This window comes from Oncorhynchus kisutch, linkage group LG22 (genome assembly GCF_002021735.2).
Source record: "Oncorhynchus kisutch isolate 150728-3 linkage group LG22, Okis_V2, whole genome shotgun sequence".
NCBI lineage: Eukaryota > Metazoa > Chordata > Actinopteri > Salmoniformes > Salmonidae > Oncorhynchus > Oncorhynchus kisutch.
The window spans coordinates 36,489,758-36,509,556 of record NC_034195.2 but is presented as its reverse complement, the minus strand read 5'-3'; the positions used below and the strand labels follow the sequence as shown (position 1 = coordinate 36,509,556).

At 49.0% G+C, this 19,799-nt stretch overlaps 1 protein-coding gene across 2 annotated transcripts in view; it reads right to left on the bottom strand.

Moving 5' to 3' along the window:
* The window catches only part of banp (BTG3 associated nuclear protein), a 90,290-nt gene that overhangs the window by 33,969 nt on the left and 36,522 nt on the right, over positions 1-19,799 (bottom strand). For both annotated transcript variants that reach the window (XM_020456364.2, XM_031801703.1), the window contains exon 11: positions 18,931-18,975. In XM_020456364.2, the coding sequence (XP_020311953.2) occupies positions 18,931-18,975 (45 nt within the window). The remainder of the gene's footprint in view (positions 1-18,930; positions 18,976-19,799) is intronic.

Genomic DNA, 19,799 nt, shown 5'->3' with positions numbered 1-19,799 from the left:
GACCGACTGCGTGTATTCCTGACTTCCCTGAACAGTTGCATATCGCGGGGACTATTCGATGCTATTGCAGTCCGCCACAGGATGTTTTTGTGCTGGTCGAGGGCAGTCAGGTCTGGAGTGAACCAAGGGCGAAATCTGTTCTTAGTTCTGCATTATTTGAACGGAGCATGCTTATCTAAAATGGTGAGGAAGTTACTTTTTAAGAATGACCAGGCATCCTCAACTGACGGGATGAGGTCAATGTCCTTCCAGGATACCCGGGCCAGGTCGATTAGAAAGGCCTGCTCACAGAAGTGTTTTAGGGAGCGTTTGACAGTGATGAGGGGAGGTCGTTTGACTGCGGCTCCGTAGCGGATACAGGCAATGAGGCAGTGATCGCTGAGATCCTGGTTGAAGACAGCGGAGGTGTATTTGGAGGGCCAGTTGGTCAGGATGACGTCTATGAGGGTGCCCTTGTTTACAGATTTAGGGTTGTACCTGGTGGGTTCCTTGATGATTTGTGTGAGATTGAGGGCATCTAGCTTAGATTGTAGGACTGCCGGGGTGTTAAGCATATCCCAGTTTAGGTCACCTAACAGAACAAACTCTGAAGCTAGATGGGGGGCGATCAATTCACAAATGGTGTCCAGGGCACAGCTGGGAGCTGAGGGGGGTCGGTAGCAGGCGGCAACAATGAGAGACTTATTTCTGGAGAGAGTAATTTTTAAAAAATTAGTAGTTCGAACTGTTTGGGTATGGACCTGGAAAGTATGACATTACTTTGCAGGCTATCTCTGCAGTAGACTGCAACTCCTCCCCCTTTGGCAGTTCTATCTTGACGGGAAAATGTTATAGTTGGGTATGGAAATCTCAGAATTTTTGGTGGTCTTCCTGAGCCAGGATTCAGACACGGCAAGGACATCAGGGTAAGCAGAGTGTGCTAAAGCAGTGAGTAAAACAAACTTAGGGAGGAGGCTTCTGATGTTGACATGCATGAAACCAAGGCTTTTTCGAACTGGTCGCCTAGAGCGTTGGGGACAGAGAATAAAAGGAGCAGATTTCTGGGCATGGTAGAATATATTCAGGGCATAATGCGCAGACAGGGGTATGGTGGGGTGCGGGTACAGCGGAGGTAAGCCCAGGCACTGGGTGATGATGAGTTCTGCCCACAATTATTCTATAGGATTGATGTCTGGGCTTTGTGATGGCAACTCCCATACCTTGATTTTGTTGTCCTTGTGCCATTTTGCCACAACTTTGGAAGTTTGCTTGGGGTCATTGCTCATTTGGAAGACACATTTGCGACAAAGCTTTAACTTCCTGACTGATGTCTTGAGATGTTTCTTCAATATATCCACATAATTTTCCTGCCTCATGATGCCATCTATTTTGTGAAGTGCACCAGTCCCTCCTGCAGCAAAGCACCCCCACAACATGATGCTGCCACCCCCGTGTGTCACAGTTGGGATGGGGTTCTTAGGCTTGCAAGCCTCACCCTTTTTCCTCCAAAGATATTTGTCATTATGGCTAAACAGTTCTATTTTTGTTTCATCAGACCAAAGGACATTTCTCCAAAAAGTACGATCTTTGTCCCCATGTGCAGTTGCAAACCGTAGTCTGGCTTTTTTATGGCGGTTTTGGAGTGGTGGATTCTTCCTTGCTGAGCGGCCTTTCAGGTTATGCCGATATAGGACTTGTTTTACTGTGGATATAGATACTTTTGTACCTGTTTCCTCCAGCATCTTCACAAGGTCCTTTGCTGTTGTTCTGTGATTGATTTGTACTTTTCGCAACAAAGTACGTTCATCTCTAGGAGACAGAACGCGTCTCCTTCCTGAGCGGCATGACGGCTGCGTGGTCGCATGGTGTTTATATTTGCGTCCTATTGTTTGTATAGATGAACGTGGTACCTTCAGGTGTTTGTAAATTGCTCCCAAGGATGAACCAGACTTGTAAAGGTCTACAATGTTTTTTCTGAGCTCTTGGCTGATTTCTTTTGATTTCCCCATGATGTAAAAGAAAGAGGCACTGAGTTTGAAGGTAGGCCTTGAAATACATCCACAGGTACACCCCCAATTGACTCAAATGATGTCAATTAGCCTATCAGAAGCTTCTAAAGCCATGACATCATTTTCTGGAATTTTCCAAGCTGTTTAAAAGGCACAGTCAACTTAGTGAATGTAAACTTCTGACCCACTGGAATTGTGATACAGTGAATTACAAGTGAAATAATCTGTCTGTAAACAATTGTTGGAAAAATTAAATGTAAAAAGTAAAGTAAATGTCCTAACAGACTTGCCAAAACTATAGTTTGTTAACAAGAAATGTGTGGAGTGGTTTAAAAACTAGTTTTAATGACTCCAACCTAAGTGACTTACTGTCACTCCTTTTATATATGTGTGTGTGTGTGTGTGTGTGTGTGTGTGTGTGTGTGTGTGTGTGTGTGTGTGTGTGTGTGTGTGTGGAGTTCCACACAGCAATCATGTGTTCGTATCTAGCTCTGTGTGTGCGTGACACAGAGTTCTGCCTAACTCTCTATTTCCCCTCAGTGTCAGCATGAACATCTTTTCAAGAATTCCTTTCCCTCTCCAATACGAGGGATACACACACATGCAAGCGCACAGACCAACACACACACAGTGAGTTTTATACCGTGCCACTGTACCTTTACAAGCAGTAAATGTCCGGAGACTTTGTACCGTCACAGAAGGGTAGAGGGCAAGGAGGGAGCAGACATGGGGGTCAGTCTGCATCCCACTCAGCTTTTTAAACTCTCTCTGTTTGGCTAAAGCTGTCTTATCGCTGTCTTCCCCTCTCTCTGTTCCCCTTTAACCCCAAAGCCCTTCTTCCACCCTCACCCATCAACTAGCCTGCAGACCTCTAACAGGGAGTCACAACCCCAGTATGTAAACACACAACACTGCAATGACACAGGCCTGTAATACAACTGCTCTGTCTGGACCAAGAATACACACCCCTTACACAAGCCACAATCTCCCAAGCGACCACAGTGGATCCCACTGCCACAGAAACACCAGTCACCACATGAAACATAGCATCCCCACCACCACACACATACGCACCCACCCTCCTCCCACCACCAGAGACACAAACCACCCTCACACACTCATCAACCATCCCGTCACTAGAGGGCAGCAGTCCGCAGCTGTGACGAGAGGTAGTGAGCGTTGCAGAAGGATGCACCCTGCTGCCTGATAGACTGGCCCAATCTATAACCAAAAGGGAAGAGGAGAGCCCCGGATAAGAGAGAGAGAGGGAGGAGATGTGGAGGTCTTCCAGCAGTGTGATATAGGCTACACTAACATAGGCTGAGTGAGCAGTATCCTACTGCGCTGGAGCAACAATGACATCACACAGATATTAAGTGTAGCTGTAGCCTACGTACTCAGAAACAGGCCTTGTATATTGTAGTAGATTCATTTATTATTTATTTATTTAACCTTTATTTAACTAGGCAAGTCAGTTAAGAACAAATTCTTATTTACAATGACGGCCTACCCCGGCCAAACCCGGACAACAATGGGCCAATTGTGCGCCGCCCTATGGGACTTCCAATCACAGCCAGTTGTGATATAGCCTGGAATCAAACCAGGGTCTGTAGTGACGCCTCGAGCACTGAGATGCAGTGCCTTGGTCTTTTGGCAATGTGTGCTGTGCTCTCACCATGTTAGAGTAATCATCATTACCAATGCACAATGAACAGAACACAATCCGGGATGCAATCAAATCGAGTTAATCTGACAAACCTGACTTCACTTATAAGTAAGTGACTCATAAGTCAGAAGTGAAACAACTTCACGCTCCGTTCCTCTGTGCCTTTCTCCGTGTGTGTGTGTGTGTGTGTGTGTGTGTGTGTGTGTGTGTGTGTGTGTATCCTTTAATCTGATCTGGGTTGCATCAACGTTCAAAGCAATCAGTCACACATAAAAACACACCAGGCTCATATGAGAACAATACTGACAGAGTCAGCTAGTGCTATTCCTGTCTCACTCCCTGGGAAAACACACTAGCAAGGAGGGGAAGATACCCTTGAGTCACTGTGTGTGTGTCCATATCTCTGTGTGTGTGTGTGTGTGTGTGTGTGTGTGTGTGTGTGTGTGTGTGTGTGTGTGTGTGTGTGTGTGTGTGTGTGTGAAAAGCCAGACCTGGGACACAAGGTTAGAAGAATAAGTCAGTGTGTGTTTGTTTTGGCGCTGGATTCATATCATTTTACAGACACAATCAAAATAGGACCTATAAAGTTAAGTGGGAAAAGAAAAGAGTGGGTCTTTATTGGACAAGGGTCTCATGTTCTGCCAGGGGGATAGAGGTCCTGTCTCGTTAAGTCCCTATACACAGCTAGTGTGCCTCCCAAATGGCACCCTATTCCCTATGTAGTGCACTACCTTTGAGCAGGGCCTACAGGGTTCAGGTCAAAAGTAGTACTCTATATAGTAGAGGATAGGGTGCCATTTGGGACACAACCCTAGTCAGCGACACTCTGGCACTGGGAGGGACACTTAAATCTAACTAGGGTTGCACATTTTGGGGAATATTCAAAGGTGGAAACTTTCCATGGGAATTAACAGGAATATATGGGAATTAACGGGAATATGGGAAATAATGGAAATATATGCAAATATTAATAGCATTTCAAATCAGATGTTTTTTGCATTGGATATACTTACCATATGGAGACAGAAATCAATCAATCAAATATATTTATGAAGCCCTTCTTACATCAGCTGATGTCAAAGTGCTGTACAGAAACCCATCCTAAAACCCCAAACAGCAAGCAATGCAGATGTAGAAGCACAGTTGCTCGGAAAAACTCCCTAGAAGGGTGCAACAGGGTGCAACAGGTCAGCACCTCAGGAGTAAATGTCAGTTGGCTTTTCATGGATGATCATTCAGAGTATCTCTACCACTCCTGCTCTATTGCTCCACAAGAAACAAAGGTTTAACCTTATCATAAGTAAACATATTTGAAAATGATGAAATCCTTCCAAAAATAAAATAAAAAACTATTTAATTACAAATTGAACATAAATTAAATGGAGTTGACTCTTCACATGGGATGATTTCACTAAACAACAAAAGAAAGGGAATATTGAATGATCCATCGCATCTCACAAAAACGTTTTCAACATACATCTGTTAAATGATAGTCTAGACACTAAAGCTTTGGTTGTCTTCCTTTCAGGCTTCCATGTCTTCTCCCTGGACCTCCTCAATATTCACCTCTTGAACATCAGACTCTGAGAACTTATCTTGTTGAGGATGGCTCATTGTCAGGCTGATGGCCCCCAATGTTTCAACCCTTGTATTGGTCAGCCTGTTATATGATTTGGTGTTTGTGTTCCCAAACAAGGACCAGTTGTGCTCTGAGGCGGCTGCTGTTGGTGGGATTTGGAGGATGATGGAGGCAACAGGGGAAAGAACCTCAGATCCACAAGTCCCTTCCACCAGGTGGCTGATGAGATATGTTGGCACGACTGCCATATTGCATCTCCATCCCAAAGCCCTTGCTTGGAAGTGTACTTCGCCACCTTGGCTCATCCAGGCCAAGGTGGCGAGACACGGTAGTGATGACACCATAGGCCTTGTTGATCTCTGCACCAGACAGGATGTTCTTGCCAGCATACTTGGGGTCCAACATGTACGCTGCGGCGTGTATGGGCTTCAGGCAGAAGTCTACATACTTGTTGATGTATTTCAGAACTGCAGTTTCTTCTGCTTGGAGCAACAGTGAAGTGGGCAGGGCAATACGGATTTCTCCTCTTACATCTGCAAGCAGTCTGAACATCAGACAGGATGGCATTGTCTCCCTCAATCACTGCAATGGCTATTGCTACAGTTTTCAGGAGTTTCAGACTGCTTACCACTCTCTCCCAAAATACATCCAGGAGGATCCTATTGATGGGGCAGTCCATATCGGCAGACTGTGATATGAGAGACCCCTTCCCCTCCAGGAGACTGTCAAACATGAAGACACCACTCCAACGGGTGTTGCTGGGCAGCTTCAATGTGGTGCTCTTATTCTTCTCGCTTTGCTTGGTGAGGTAGATTGCTGCTATAACTTGATGACCCTTCACATACCTAACCATTTCCTTGGCTCTTTTGTAGAGTGTATCCATTGTTTTCAGTGCCATGATGTCCTTGAGGAGCAGATTCAATGCATGAGCAGCACAGCCAATGGGTGTGATGTGAGGGTAGGACTCCTCCACTTTAGACCAAGCAGCCTTCATGTTCGCAGCATTGTCTGTCACCAGTGCAAATACCTTCTGTGGTCCAAGGTCATTGACGACTGCCTTCAGCTCATCTGCAATGTAAAGACCGGTGTGTCTGTTGTCCCTCGTGTCTGTGCTCTTGTAGAATACTGGTTGAGGGGTGGAGATGTAGTTAATTATTCCTTGCCCACGAATATTCGATCACCCATCAGAGATGTTTGCACTACAGTCTGCTATCTCTATGACTTGCTTGACCTTCACTTGAACTCTGTTGAACTCTACATCCAGCAAATGAGTAGATAAAGCATGTCTGGTTGGAGGGGTGTATGCTGGGCAAAGAACATTCAGAAATCTCTTCCAATACACATTGCCTGTGAGCATCAGAGGTGAGCCAGTTGCATACACAGCTCGAGCAAGACATTCATCAGCATCTCTGACTACGTTCCTCCATTGAGTAAAAAAAAAACATCTGATTCCAGGAGGACCATGAGCTGTTGCTATTGATAAGGTGTCTGATTCATAATTTTCACCTTGAATAGAAGTAGAGGGACTTTTGTCAGAGGTTGCTTGTTGTGAGTGCTGTGGAGACGTTATGCGCTTGGCCAGATGATTCTGCATCTTTGTTGCAGTCTTCACATATGATATGGCACAGTATTTGCAAATGTACACAGCTTTTCCATCTACATTAGTAGCTGCAGTGAAATGTCTCCACACATCAGATAGTGCCCGTGGCATTTTCCTATAAAGAGTAGGGGGGAAAAGTGTCAAAAACTCCCAAATACAATTCCATGTACAGATAAACAGTTAAGCAGTTAGATTAAACAACTCCTTGTAAGATAAATGGTTTTAAAATGAAACATGTATGGAAACAGGTGAATTAACACTCCTCAGCAGTCTCAAGCAAGCTAAAACCCTCATGGTAGCAAAAACTAACAAGCAGAAATTGTTAACAAGTTAGAAATGATTTAAACACACTGCTGTAGGCTACTATTTACTAGTTAACAAAAAAGCAAGTATGTCGTATAAAATATATTCACCCCATCCAGTATTGTAATTAAAACTTACCAGAAAGCATGTAGTCCTTGGCTCAGACAGTGTAGTAGTGTGGGGTCAATAGCATCTCATTAGTGTGCAAGATCTTGAGAATCAGCTGTACATGTGATGGAAGAACGCACTGCACATGTGATGGAAGGATGCACTGTGCATGCAGAGGGTTGCAATTCCAATGAATTGGGGAAGTTTAACCAAAATATGCCACAAAACCTAGAATTGCCTTATGTGTATCCCACAAAAAAGGTTCACTGTTATAAGCTAACTTTTGTATTTTGCAACCCAAGCTAACACACACTCTGCTCTTCAGAGGAGATAGTATGGCAGGATCTAGGGTTAACGGCAGGAGTTGGTGTTATACATCAGGCTTACAGAGGAGTGTGTGGGGGTGTGTGTTGCGGTGTGTGGGTGGGAAAGGGGGATACCTAGTCAACTGCACAACTGAATGCACTCAACTGAAATGTGCCTTCTGCATTTAACCCAACCCCTCTTAATCAGAGGTGTGGGGGGCTACCTTAATCGACGTCATCAGCGCCCAGGGAGCAGTTGTTGTTGGGGGTTAACTGCCTTGCTCAAGGGCAGAACGGCAGATTTTTCCACCTTTCCAGCACAGGGATTCGAACCAGCGACCTTTCGGTTACTGGCCCAACGCTCTTAACCGCTAGACTACATGCCGTGGTGGTGGATGAGTGTGAGCGTGTGTGTGTGCGCGTTTGATAGTCAAACCGATGAGGAACTAGCCCTATCCTGACAAGTGAGACATACTGGCAGAAAGCCTAAGAGTTAATAACAGGTTATTGCTGAATAACATCGGAAACAGGGTTGTAAAACTACTGTAGAACTTGGGTTAAGGAGGCTTCAAAATCAGAAACAGAACAGAGTCGTAACCGGAGCCAAGATACAAAAGATAAACAGTCCGGAATGCTGCTGTGCCATCACGCCCACCGGACTCCATGACCGGTTCATCTGAGGATGTGTGTGTGTGTGTGTGTGTGTGTGTGTGTGTGTGTGTGTGTGTGTGTGTGTGTGTGTGTTTCTGTAAACGGGTAAGGGACAAATACCTAATCTGTGGAAATGAGAACACATGTAAAAAACAATGCCGCTTGAAATGCAGATCTAATACAAACCAAAACCATGCCACACGCACAAACACACACAGGTGTCATTACAGAGACTCACAATGAGGCCCTGTCTAGAACAAACAAATGGATCCAATAAATCTTGATCCAAGCTAGCCTGGTCCCAGATGTGTTAGTGCATTTGCCTTCAAAGTCAACAAGGCTAGACTTCAACTTACACTCATTTGAGAGTCACTGAGTTCAAGGAGTTATGGAGATACTGAGAACAGCTGGAGTTGAATATCGGTTGATAACTGATAAACTACCATATTGTGGAAAGTACCATTGGCAGCCCTAGGGCCATTAACTCTAGTCTAGAGTTTGGAGTTAGTATGACTGTTGGAGTTCCTTACCCAACTCTCGCTCCTCTCCAAACACAGAGAGCACCTTGGAATAAGGGGTGAGCTAATTGGCTTAAAAATAGCTTGGGTTTAATAAAAACAGTTCTCATAAGCTGAGAAAGACTTAACTTCACACAATCGGTCCTGTACACACACACACGCAAGAGAAAAAAAAGTATAGGGAGCGAGAGACAGAGAGTGAGGCACTTCCTCTACGGCCAGGCTTCTAGACGATCGCAATGAGATCATGAATATGAAATAATGCCTGGTCTGCACAGCGCCCATCTGTGATGTGTGATCTGTGATCATCACACAGCCCTTGTGCTTTGATCAGGAGTCTCTATTTGATCCCAGAGGAAAGAACAGAGAAACAGAAACAGGAAGAACAGGGCCCTCGGCACCAAACACACCATCCATTCCTCTACCCACAAAGAGAGAAGGGAGTGATGGACAGAGGGGAAAGACTGACAGGAAGTTGAGAAAGCATGTGAGACAGACAGCGAGAGAGGCTGGGTAAGTGAGAGAGAGAGGGAAGGAGAGAAAGCATGTGAGACAGACAACGAGAGAGGCTAGGTAAGTGAGAGAGAGAGGGAAGGAGAGAAAGCATGTGAGACAGACAGCGAGAGAGGCTGGGTAAGTGAGAGAGAGAGGGAAGGAGAGAAAGCATGTGAGACAGACAACGAGAGAGGCTAGGTAAGTGAGAGAGAGAGGGAAGGAGAGAAAGCATGTGAGACAGACAACGAGAGAGGCTAGGTAAGTGAGAGAGAGAGGGAAGGAGAGAAAGCATGTGAGACAGACAGCGAGAGAGGCTGGGTAAGTGAGAGAGAGAGGGAAGGAGAGAAAGCATGTGAGACAGACAGCGAGAGAGGCTGGGTAAGTGAGAGAGAGAGGGAAGGAGAGAAAGCATGTGAGACAGACAGCGAGAGAGGCTGGGTAAGTGAGAGAGAGAGGGAAGGAGAGAAAGCATGTGAGACAGACAACGAGAGAGGCTGGGTAAGTGAGAGAGAGAGGGAAGGAGAGGAAGCATGTGAGACAGACAGCGAGAGAGGCTGGGTAAGTGAGAGAGAGAGAGGAAAGGAGAGAAAGCATGTGAGAGACAGCGAGAGAGGCTGGGTAAGTGAGAGAGAGAGGGAAGGAGAGAAAGCATGTGAGACAGACAGCGAGAGAGGCTGGGTAAGTGAGAGAGAGAGAGGGAAGGAGAGAAAGCATGTGAGACAGACAGCGAGAGAGGCTGGGTAAGTGAGAGAGAGAGGGAAGGAGAGAAAGCATGTGAGACAGACAGCGAGAGAGGCTGGGTAAGTGAGAGAGAGAGGGAAGGAGAGAAAGCATGTGAGACAGACAGCGAGAGAGGCTGGGTAAGTGAGAGAGAGAGGGAAGGAGATAAAGCATGTGAGACAGACAGCGAGAGAGGCTGGGAAAGTGAGAGAGAGAGGGAAGGAGAGAAAGCATGTGAGACAGACAGCGAGAGAGGCTGGGTAAGTGAGAGAGAGAGGGAAGGAGAGAAAGCATGTGAGACAGACAGCGAGAGAGGCTGGGAAAGTGAGAGAGAGAGGGAAGGAGAGAAAGCATGTGAGACAGACAGCGAGAGAGGCTGGGTAAGTGAGAGAGAGAGGGAAGGAGAGAAAGCATGTGAGACAGACAGCGAGAGAGGCTGGGTAAGTGAGAGAGAGAGGGAAGGAGAGAAAGCATGTGAGACAGACAACGAGAGAGGCTGGGTAAGTGAGAGAGAGAGGGAAGGAGAGAAAGCATGTGAGACAGACAGCGAGAGAGGCTGGGTAAGTGAGAGAGAGAGGGAAGGAGAGAAAGCATGTGAGACAGACAACGAGAGAGGCTGGGTAAGTGAGAGAGAGAGGGAAGGAGAGAAAGCATGTGAGAGACAGCGAGAGAGGCTGGGTAAGTGAGAGAGAGAGGGAAGGAGGGAAAGCATGTGAGACAGACAGCGAGAGAGGCTGGGTAAGTGAGAGAGAGAGGGAAGGAGAGAAAGCATGTGAGACAGACAGCGAGAGAGGCTGGCTGGGTAAGTGAGAGAGAGAGGGAAGGAGAGAAAGCATGTGAGACAGACAGCGAGAGAGGCTGGCTGGGTAAGTGAGAGAGAGAGGGAAGGAGAGAAAGCATGTGAGACAGACAGCGAGAGAGGCTGGCTGGGTAAGTGAGAGAGAGAGGGAAGGAGAGAAAGCATGTGAGACAGACAGCAAGAGAGGCTGGGTAAGTGAGAGAGAGAGGGAAGGAGAGAAAGCATGTGAGACAGACAGCGAGAGAGGCTGGGTAAGTGAGAGAGAGAGGGAAGGAGAGAAAGCATGTGAGACAGACAGCGAGAGAGGCTGGGTAAGTGAGAGAGAGAGGGAAGGAGAGAACGCATGTGAGACAGACAGCGAGAGAGGCTGGGTAAGTGAGAGAGAGAGGGAAGGAGAGAACGCATGTGAGACAGACAGCGAGAGAGGCTGGGTAAGTGAGAGAGAGAGAGGGAAGGAGAGAAAGCATGTGAGAGACAGCGAGAGAGGCTGGGTAAGTGAGAGAGAGGGAAGGAGGGAAAGCATGTGAGACAGACAGCGAGAGAGGCTGGGTAAGTGAGAGAGAGAGGGAAGGAGAGAAAGCATGTGAGACAGACAGCGAGAGAGGCTGGGTAAGTGAGAGAGAGAGGGAAGGAGAGAAAGCATGTGAGACAGACAGCGAGAGAGGCTGGGTAAGTGAGAGAGAGGGAAGGAGAGAACGCATGTGAGACAGACAGCGAGAGAGGCTGGGTAAGTGAGAGAGAGAGGGAAGGAGAGAAAGCATGTGAGAGACAGCGAGAGAGGCTGGGTAAGTGAGAGAGAGAGGGAAGGAGGGAAAGCATGTGAGACAGACAGCGAGAGAGGCTGGGTAAGTGAGAGAGAGAGGGAAGGAGAGAAAGCATGTGAGACAGACAGCGAGAGAGGCTGGGTAAGTGAGAGAGAGAGGGAAGGAGAGAAAGCATGTGAGACAGACAGCGAGAGAGGCTGGGTAAGTGAGAGAGAGAGGGAAGGAGAGAAAGCATGTGAGACAGACAACGAGAGAGGCTGGGTAAGTGAGAGAGAGGGAAGGAGAGAAAGCATGTGAGACAGACAGCGAGAGAGGCTGGGTAAGTGAGAGAGAGAGGGAAGGAGAGAAAGCATGTGAGACAGACAGCGAGAGAGGCTGGCTGGGTAAGTGAGAGAGAGAGGGAAGGAGAGAAAGCATGTGAGACAGACAGCGAGAGAGGCTGGCTGGGTAAGTGAGCGAGAGAGGGAAGGAGAGAAAGCATGTGAGACAGACAGCGAGAGAGGCTGGCTGGGTAAGTGAGAGAGAGAGGGAAGGAGATAAAGCACGTGAGACAGACAGCGAGAGAGGCTGGGTAAGTGAGAGAGAGAGGGAAGGAGAGAAAGCATGTGAGACAGACAGCGAGAGAGGCTGGGTAAGTGAGAGAGAGAGGGAAGGAGAGAAAGCATGTGAGACAGACAGCGAGAGAGGCTGGGTAAGTGAGAGAGAGAGGGAAGGAGAGAAAGCATGTGAGACAGACAGCGAGAGAGGCTGGGTAAGTGAGAGAGAGAGGGAAGGAGAGAAAGCATGTGAGACAGACAGCGAGAGAGGCTGGGTAAGTGAGAGAGAGAGTGAAGGAGAGAACGCATGTGAGACAGACAGCGAGAGAGGCTGGGTAAGTGAGAGAGAGAGGGAAGGAGAGAAAGCATGTGAGAGACAGCGAGAGAGGCTGGGTAAGTGAGAGAGAGAGGGAAGGAGGGAAAGCATGTGAGACAGACAGCGAGAGAGGCTGGGTAAGTGAGAGAGAGAGGGAAGGAGAGAAAGCATGTGAGACAGACAGCGAGAGAGGCTGGGTAAGTGAGAGAGAGAGGGAAGGAGAGAACGCATGTGAGACAGACAACGAGAGAGGCTAGGTAAGTGAGAGAGAGAGGGAAGGAGAGAAAGCATGTGAGACAGACAACGAGAGAGGCTAGGTAAGTGAGAGAGAGAGGGAAGGAGAGAAAGCATGTGAGACAGACAGCGAGAGAGGCTGGGTAAGTGAGAGAGAGAGGGAAGGAGAGAAAGCATGTGAGACAGACAGCGAGAGAGGCTGGGTAAGTGAGAGAGAGAGGGAAGGAGAGAAAGCATGTGAGACAGACAGCGAGAGAGGCTGGGTAAGTGAGAGAGAGAGGGAAGGAGAGAAAGCATGTGAGACAGACAGCGAGAGAGGCTGGGTAAGTGAGAGAGAGAGGGAAGGAGAGAAAGCATGTGAGACAGACAGCGAGAGAGGCTGGGTAAGTGAGAGAGAGAGGGAAGGAGAGAAAGCATGTGAGACAGACAGCGAGAGAGGCTGGGTAAGTGAGAGAGAGAGGGAAGGAGATAAAGCATGTGAGACAGACAGCGAGAGAGGCTGGGAAAGTGAGAGAGAGAGGGAAGGAGAGAAGGCATGTGAGACAGACAGCGAGAGAGGCTGGGTAAGTGAGAGAGAGAGGGAAGGAGAGAAAGCATGTGAGACAGACAGCGAGAGAGGCTGGGAAAGTGAGAGAGAGAGAGAGGGAAGGAGAGAAAGCATGTGAGACAGACAGCGAGAGAGGCTGGGTAAGTGAGAGAGAGAGGGAAGGAGAGAAAGCATGTGAGACAGACAACGAGAGAGGCTGGGTAAGTGAGAGAGAGAGGGAAGGAGAGAAAGCATGTGAGAGACAGCGAGAGAGGCTGGGTAAGTGAGAGAGAGAGGGAAGGAGAGAAAGCATGTGAGAGACAGCGAGAGAGGCTGGGTAAGTGAGAGAGAGGGGGAAGGAGAGAAAGCATGTGAGAGACAGCGAGAGAGGCTGGGTAAGTGAGAGAGAGAGGGAAGGAGGGAAAGCATGTGAGACAGACAGCGAGAGAGGCTGGGTAAGTGAGAGAGAGAGGGAAGGAGAGAAAGCATGTGAGACAGACAGCGAGAGAGGCTGGGTAAGTGAGAGAGAGAGGGAAGGAGAGAAAGCATGTGAGACAGACAGCGAGAGAGGCTGGGTAAGTGAGAGAGAGAGTGAAGGAGAGAACGCATGTGAGACAGACAGCGAGAGAGGCTGGGTAAGTGAGAGAGAGAGGGAAGGAGAGAAAGCATGTGAGAGACAGCGAGAGAGGCTGGGTAAGTGAGAGAGAGAGGGAAGGAGGGAAAGCATGTGAGACAGACAGCGAGAGAGGCTGGGTAAGTGAGAGAGAGAGGGAAGGAGAGAACGCATGTGAGACAGACAGCGAGAGAGGCTGGGTAAGTGAGAGAGAGAGGGAAGGAGAGAAAGCATGTGAGAGACAGCGAGAGAGGCTGGGTAAGTGAGAGAGAGAGGGAAGGAGGGAAAGCATGTGAGACAGACAGCGAGAGAGGCTGGGTAAGTGAGAGAGAGAGGGAAGGAGAGAAAGCATGTGAGACAGACAACGAGAGAGGCTGGGTAAGTGAGAGAGAGGGAAGGAGAGAAAGCATGTGAGACAGACAGCGAGAGAGGCTGGGTAAGTGAGAGAGAGAGGGAAGGAGAGAAAGCATGTGAGACAGACAGCGAGAGAGGCTGGCTGGGTAAGTGAGAGAGAGAGGGAAGGAGAGAAAGCATGTGAGACAGACAGCGAGAGAGGCTGGCTGGGTAAGTGAGCGAGAGAGGGAAGGAGAGAAAGCATGTGAGACAGACAGCGAGAGAGGCTGGCTGGGTAAGTGAGAGAGAGAGGGAAGGAGAGAAAGCACGTGAGACAGACAGCGAGAGAGGCTGGGTAAGTGAGAGAGAGAGGGAAGGAGAGAAAGCATGTGAGACAGACAGCGAGAGAGGCTGGGTAAGTGAGAGAGAGAGGGAAGGAGAGAAAGCATGTGAGACAGACAGCGAGAGAGGCTGGGTAAGTGAGAGAGAGAGGGAAGGAGAGAAAGCATGTGAGACAGACAGCGAGAGAGGCTGGGTAAGTGAGAGAGAGAGGGAAGGAGAGAAAGCATGTGAGACAGACAGCGAGAGAGGCTGGGTAAGTGAGAGAGAGAGGGAAGGAGAGAACGCATGTGAGACAGACAGCGAGAGAGGCTGGGTAAGTGAGAGAGAGAGGGAAGGAGAGAACGCATGTGAGACAGACAGCGAGAGAGGCTGGGTAAGTGAGAGAGAGAGGGAAGGAGAGAAAGCATGTGAGAGACAGCGAGAGAGGCTGGGTAAGTGAGAGAGAGAGGGAAGGAGGGAAAGCATGTGAGACAGACAGCGAGAGAGGCTGGGTAAGTGAGAGAGAGAGGGAAGGAGAGAAAGCATGTGAGACAGACAGCGAGAGAGGCTGGGTAAGTGAGAGAGGGAGGGAAGGAGAGAAAGCATGTGAGACAGACAGCGAGAGAGGCTGGGTAAGTGAGAGAGAGAGGGAAGGAGAGAAAGCATGTGAGACAGACAACGAGAGAGGCTGGGTAAGTGAGAGAGAGGGAAGGAGAGAAAGCATGTGAGACAGACAGCGAGAGAGGCTGGGTAAGTGAGAGAGAGAGGGAAGGAGAGAAAGCATGTGAGACAGACAGCGAGAGAGGCTGGCTGGGTAAGTGAGAGAGAGAGGGAAGGAGAGAAAGCATGTGAGACAGACAGCGAGAGAGGCTGGCTGGGTAAGTGAGCGAGAGAGGGAAGGAGAGAAAGCACGTGAGACAGACAGCGAGAGAGGCTGGCTGGGTAAGTGAGAGAGAGAGGGAAGGAGAGAAAGCACGTGAGACAGACAGCGAGAGAGGCTGGGTAAGTGAGAGAGAGAGGGAAGGAGAGAAAGCATGTGAGACAGACAGCGAGAGAGGCTGGGTAAGTGAGAGAGAGAGGGAAGGAGAGAAAGCATGTGAGACAGACAGCGAGAGAGGCTGGGTAAGTGAGAGAGAGAGGGAAGGAGAGAAAGCATGTGAGACAGACAGCGAGAGAGGCTGGGTAAGTGAGAGAGAGAGGGAAGGAGAGAAAGCATGTGAGACAGACAGCGAGAGAGGCTGGGTAAGTGAGAGAGAGAGTGAAGGAGAGAACACATGTGAGACAGACAGCGAGAGAGGCTGGGTAAGTGAGAGAGAGAGGGAAGGAGAGAAAGCATGTGAGAGACAGCGAGAGAGGCTGGGTAAGTGAGAGAGAGAGGGAAGGAGGGAAAGCATGTGAGACAGACAGCGAGAGAGGCTGGGTAAGTGAGAGAGAGAGGGAAGGAGAGAACGCATGTGAGACAGACAGCGAGAGAGGCTGGGTAAGTGAGAGAGAGAGGGAAGGAGAGAAAGCATGTGAGAGACAGCGAGAGAGGCTGGGTAAGTGAGAGAGAGAGGGAAGGAGGGAAAGCATGTGAGACAGACAGCGAGAGAGGCTGGGTAAGTGAGAGAGAGAGGGAAGGAGAGAAAGCATGTGAGACAGACAGCGAGAGAGGCTGGGTAAGTGAGAGAGAGAGGGAAGGAGAGAAAGCATGTGAGACAGACAGCGAGAGAGGCTGGGTAAGTGAGAGAGAGAGGGAAGGAGAGAAAGCATGTGAGACAGACAACGAGAGAGGGTGGGTAAGTGAGAGAGAGGGAAGGAGAGAAAGCATGTGAGACAGACAGCGAGAGAGGCTGGGTAAGTGAGAGAGAGAGGGAAGGAGAGAAAGCATGTGAGACAGACAGCGAGAGAGGCTGGCTGGGTAAGTGAGAGAGAGAGGGAAGGAGAGAAAGCATGTGAGACAGACAGCGAGAGAGGCTGGCTGGGTAAGTGAGCGAGAGAGGGAAGGAGAGAAAGCACGTGAGACAGACAGCGAGAGAGGCTGGCTGGGTAAGTGAGAGAGAGAGGGAAGGAGAGAAAGCACGTGAGACAGACAGCGAGAGAGGCTGGGTAAGTGAGAGAGAGAGGGAAGGAGAGAAAGCATGTGAGACAGACAGCGAGAGAGGCTGGGTAAGTGAGAGAGAGAGGGAAGGAGAGAAAGCATGTGAGACAGACAGCGAGAGAGGCTGGGTAAGTGAGAGAGAGAGGGAAGGAGAGAAAGCATGTGAGACAGACAGCGAGAGAGGCTGGGTAAGTGAGAGAGAGAGGGAAGGAGAGAAAGCATGTGAGACAGACAGCGAGAGAGGCTGGGTAAGTGAGAGAGAGAGTGAAGGAGAGAACGCATGTGAGACAGACAGCGAGAGAGGCTGGGTAAGTGAGAGAGAGAGGGAAGGAGAGAAAGCATGTGAGAGACAGCGAGAGAGGCTGGGTAAGTGAGAGAGAGAGGGAAGGAGGGAAAGCATGTGAGACAGACAGCGAGAGAGGCTGGGTAAGTGAGAGAGAGAGGGAAGGAGAGAACGCATGTGAGACAGACAGCGAGAGAGGCTGGGTAAGTGAGAGAGAGAGGGAAGGAGAGAAAGCATGTGAGAGACAGCGAGAGAGGCTGGGTAAGTGAGAGAGAGAGGGAAGGAGGGAAAGCATGTGAGACAGACAGCGAGAGAGGCTGGCTGGGTAAGTGAGAGAGAGAGGGAAGGAGAGAAAGCATGTGAGACAGACAGCGAGAGAGGCTGGCTGGGTAAGTGAGAGAGAGAGGGAAGGAGAGAAAGCATGTGAGACAGACAGCGAGAGAGGCTGGCTGGGTAAGTGAGAGAGAGAGGGAAGGAGAGAAAGCATGTGAGACAGACAGCAAGAGAGGCTGGGTAAGTGAGAGAGAGAGGGAAGGAGAGAAAGCATGTGAGACAGACAGCGAGAGAGGCTGGGTAAGTGAGAGAGAGAGGGAAGGAGAGAAAGCATGTGAGACAGACAGCGAGAGAGGCTGGGTAAGTGAGAGAGAGAGGGAAGGAGAGAAAGCATGTGAGACAGACAGCGAGAGAGGCTGGGTAAGTGAGAGAGAGAGGGAAGGAGAGAACGCATGTGAGACAGACAGCGAGAGAGGCTGGGTAAGTGAGAGAGAGAGGGAAGGAGAGAACGCATGTGAGACAGACAGCGAGAGAGGCTGGGTAAGTGAGAGAGAGAGGGAAGGAGAGAAAGCATGTGAGACAGACAGCGAGAGAGGCTGGGTAAGTGAGAGAGAGAGGGAAGGAGAGAAAGCATGTGAGACAGACAGCGAGAGAGGCTGGGTAAGTGAGAGAGAGAGGGAAGGAGAGAAAGCATGTGAGACAGACAACGAGAGAGGCTGGGTAAGTGAGAGAGAGGGAAGGAGAGAAAGCATGTGAGACAGACAGCGAGAGAGGCTGGGTAAGTGAGAGAGAGAGGGAAGGAGAGAAAGCATGTGAGACAGACAGCGAGAGAGGCTGGCTGGGTAAGTGAGAGAGAGAGGGAAGGAGAGAAAGCATGTGAGACAGACAGCGAGAGAGGCTGGCTGGGTAAGTGAGCGAGAGAGGGAAGGAGAGAAAGCATGTGAGACAGACAGCGAGAGAGGCTGGCTGGGTAAGTGAGAGAGAGAGGGAAGGAGAGAAAGCACGTGAGACAGACAGCGAGAGAGGCTGGGTAAGTGAGAGAGAGAGGGAAGGAGAGAAAGCATGTGAGACAGACAGCGAGAGAGGCTGGGTAAGTGAGAGAGAGAGGGAAGGAGAGAAAGCATGTGAGACAGACAGCGAGAGAGGCTGGGTAAGTGAGAGAGAGAGGGAAGGAGAGAAAGCATGTGAGACAGACAGCGAGAGAGGCTGGGTAAGTGAGAGAGAGAGGGAAGGAGAGAAAGCATGTGAGACAGACAGCGAGAGAGGCTGGGTAAGTGAGAGAGAGAGGGAAGGAGAGAACGCATGTGAGACAGACAGCGAGAGAGGCTGGGTAAGTGAGAGAGAGAGGGAAGGAGAGAAAGCATGTGAGAGACAGCGAGAGAGGCTGGGTAAGTGAGAGAGAGAGGGAAGGAGGGAAAGCATGTGAGACAGACAGCGAGAGAGGCTGGGTAAGTGAGAGAGAGAGGGAAGGAGAGAAAGCATGTGAGACAGACAACGAGAGAGGCTGGGTAAGTGAGAGAGAGAGGGAAGGAGAGAACGACATTTGAGAGAGAAAGACATTTGAGAATGACATTTGAGAGAGAAAGAAAGACATTCGAGAGAGAGAAAGTTCAGACAGGGATGGATAAATGCTGTAGCTCCTCTCTATGTGTGTTTGAAGGATCCACAGGAAAGAGGAGGACCAGCACATGGAGGTAACCCAGAAGTAATGAAGAATTTGTGGGAACTAAACTCAACCTCCATGAGTCATTTTGTTCTGTTAGGCACCAAACAGAACAAAACGACCTGAAACAGGGATGGGCAACATGGACTCATCCAATAACAACCGCTAGTTCGTGTTTCATGGCAAATATTTTCTGCGAAGAAATTTGGGGGTAAAACCTGAGGGGAGAGTTACTGTCGGGAGTGAAGGGACTTACCTGTCCATCCTGCCCAACATGCACCTGGTGGATCTGAAGGTTCCCCTGAGCGAGAGAGAGAGCGAGATCAATCAGACAGCATCACAGTCACATGACATTAGCAACACCACATTAAAAACAAGCCCCATTCATTCCCTCTGCGCTATTTTAGTTTATAATTGTATTTCATACATATCCAATGCGGTCTCAGCTGCCATATGGACAGGCAGCATAGTAATCTCTCCCAAATAGCCTGATTTCCTTCTCCAACATGCCAATGGCTTTGATGAGGAGTGCCCTGTTCCACACACCGAGTGGCAATTGGGAGAAGTGGGATTTTGTTGCTAAGCTATGAACTCCCAAAACAAACAAGATCATTGATTGGGAAGGAGAGACAACAGAAAAAACATTTCTGTCAAAATGAAAGAGAGAAAGGCTTTGAGCTTTTCTTCCTCCGTCTCTCTTGCTCTCTCCTTCTCGCTACTCCTGCTTGTACAGGTTAAGAACCTCTTTAGGAATACCTGGTCAGTGTGTCAGCCCTATTTTCATGAGTGCCAGTGTTTATTTATTTGTTTGTGTGAGTTTAGGTATGCTTTTGTGCATGAGTGAGTATTCCATTGTGTGTGTGTGTGCACGTGTCTGTGTGTATATTCAAGTTTGTGTGTATATATGAGCGTATGTATGTGTCTACTCAAGAGTGTGTGTGTGTGTGTGTGTGTGCGTGCAGTGGCGCCTTGAAATAAATCTCTCCCCCCCCACATCTTATTAAACAAAATGTTTAACTATGATGCTGAGGCAGAGAATTCTTTCTCAGACACTTGGTGTGGTTTTGGGTCAGATTCTCATAGAGTCAAGCCATTGTGTGCATGCAAGGCTGCCTGGTGAGAGAC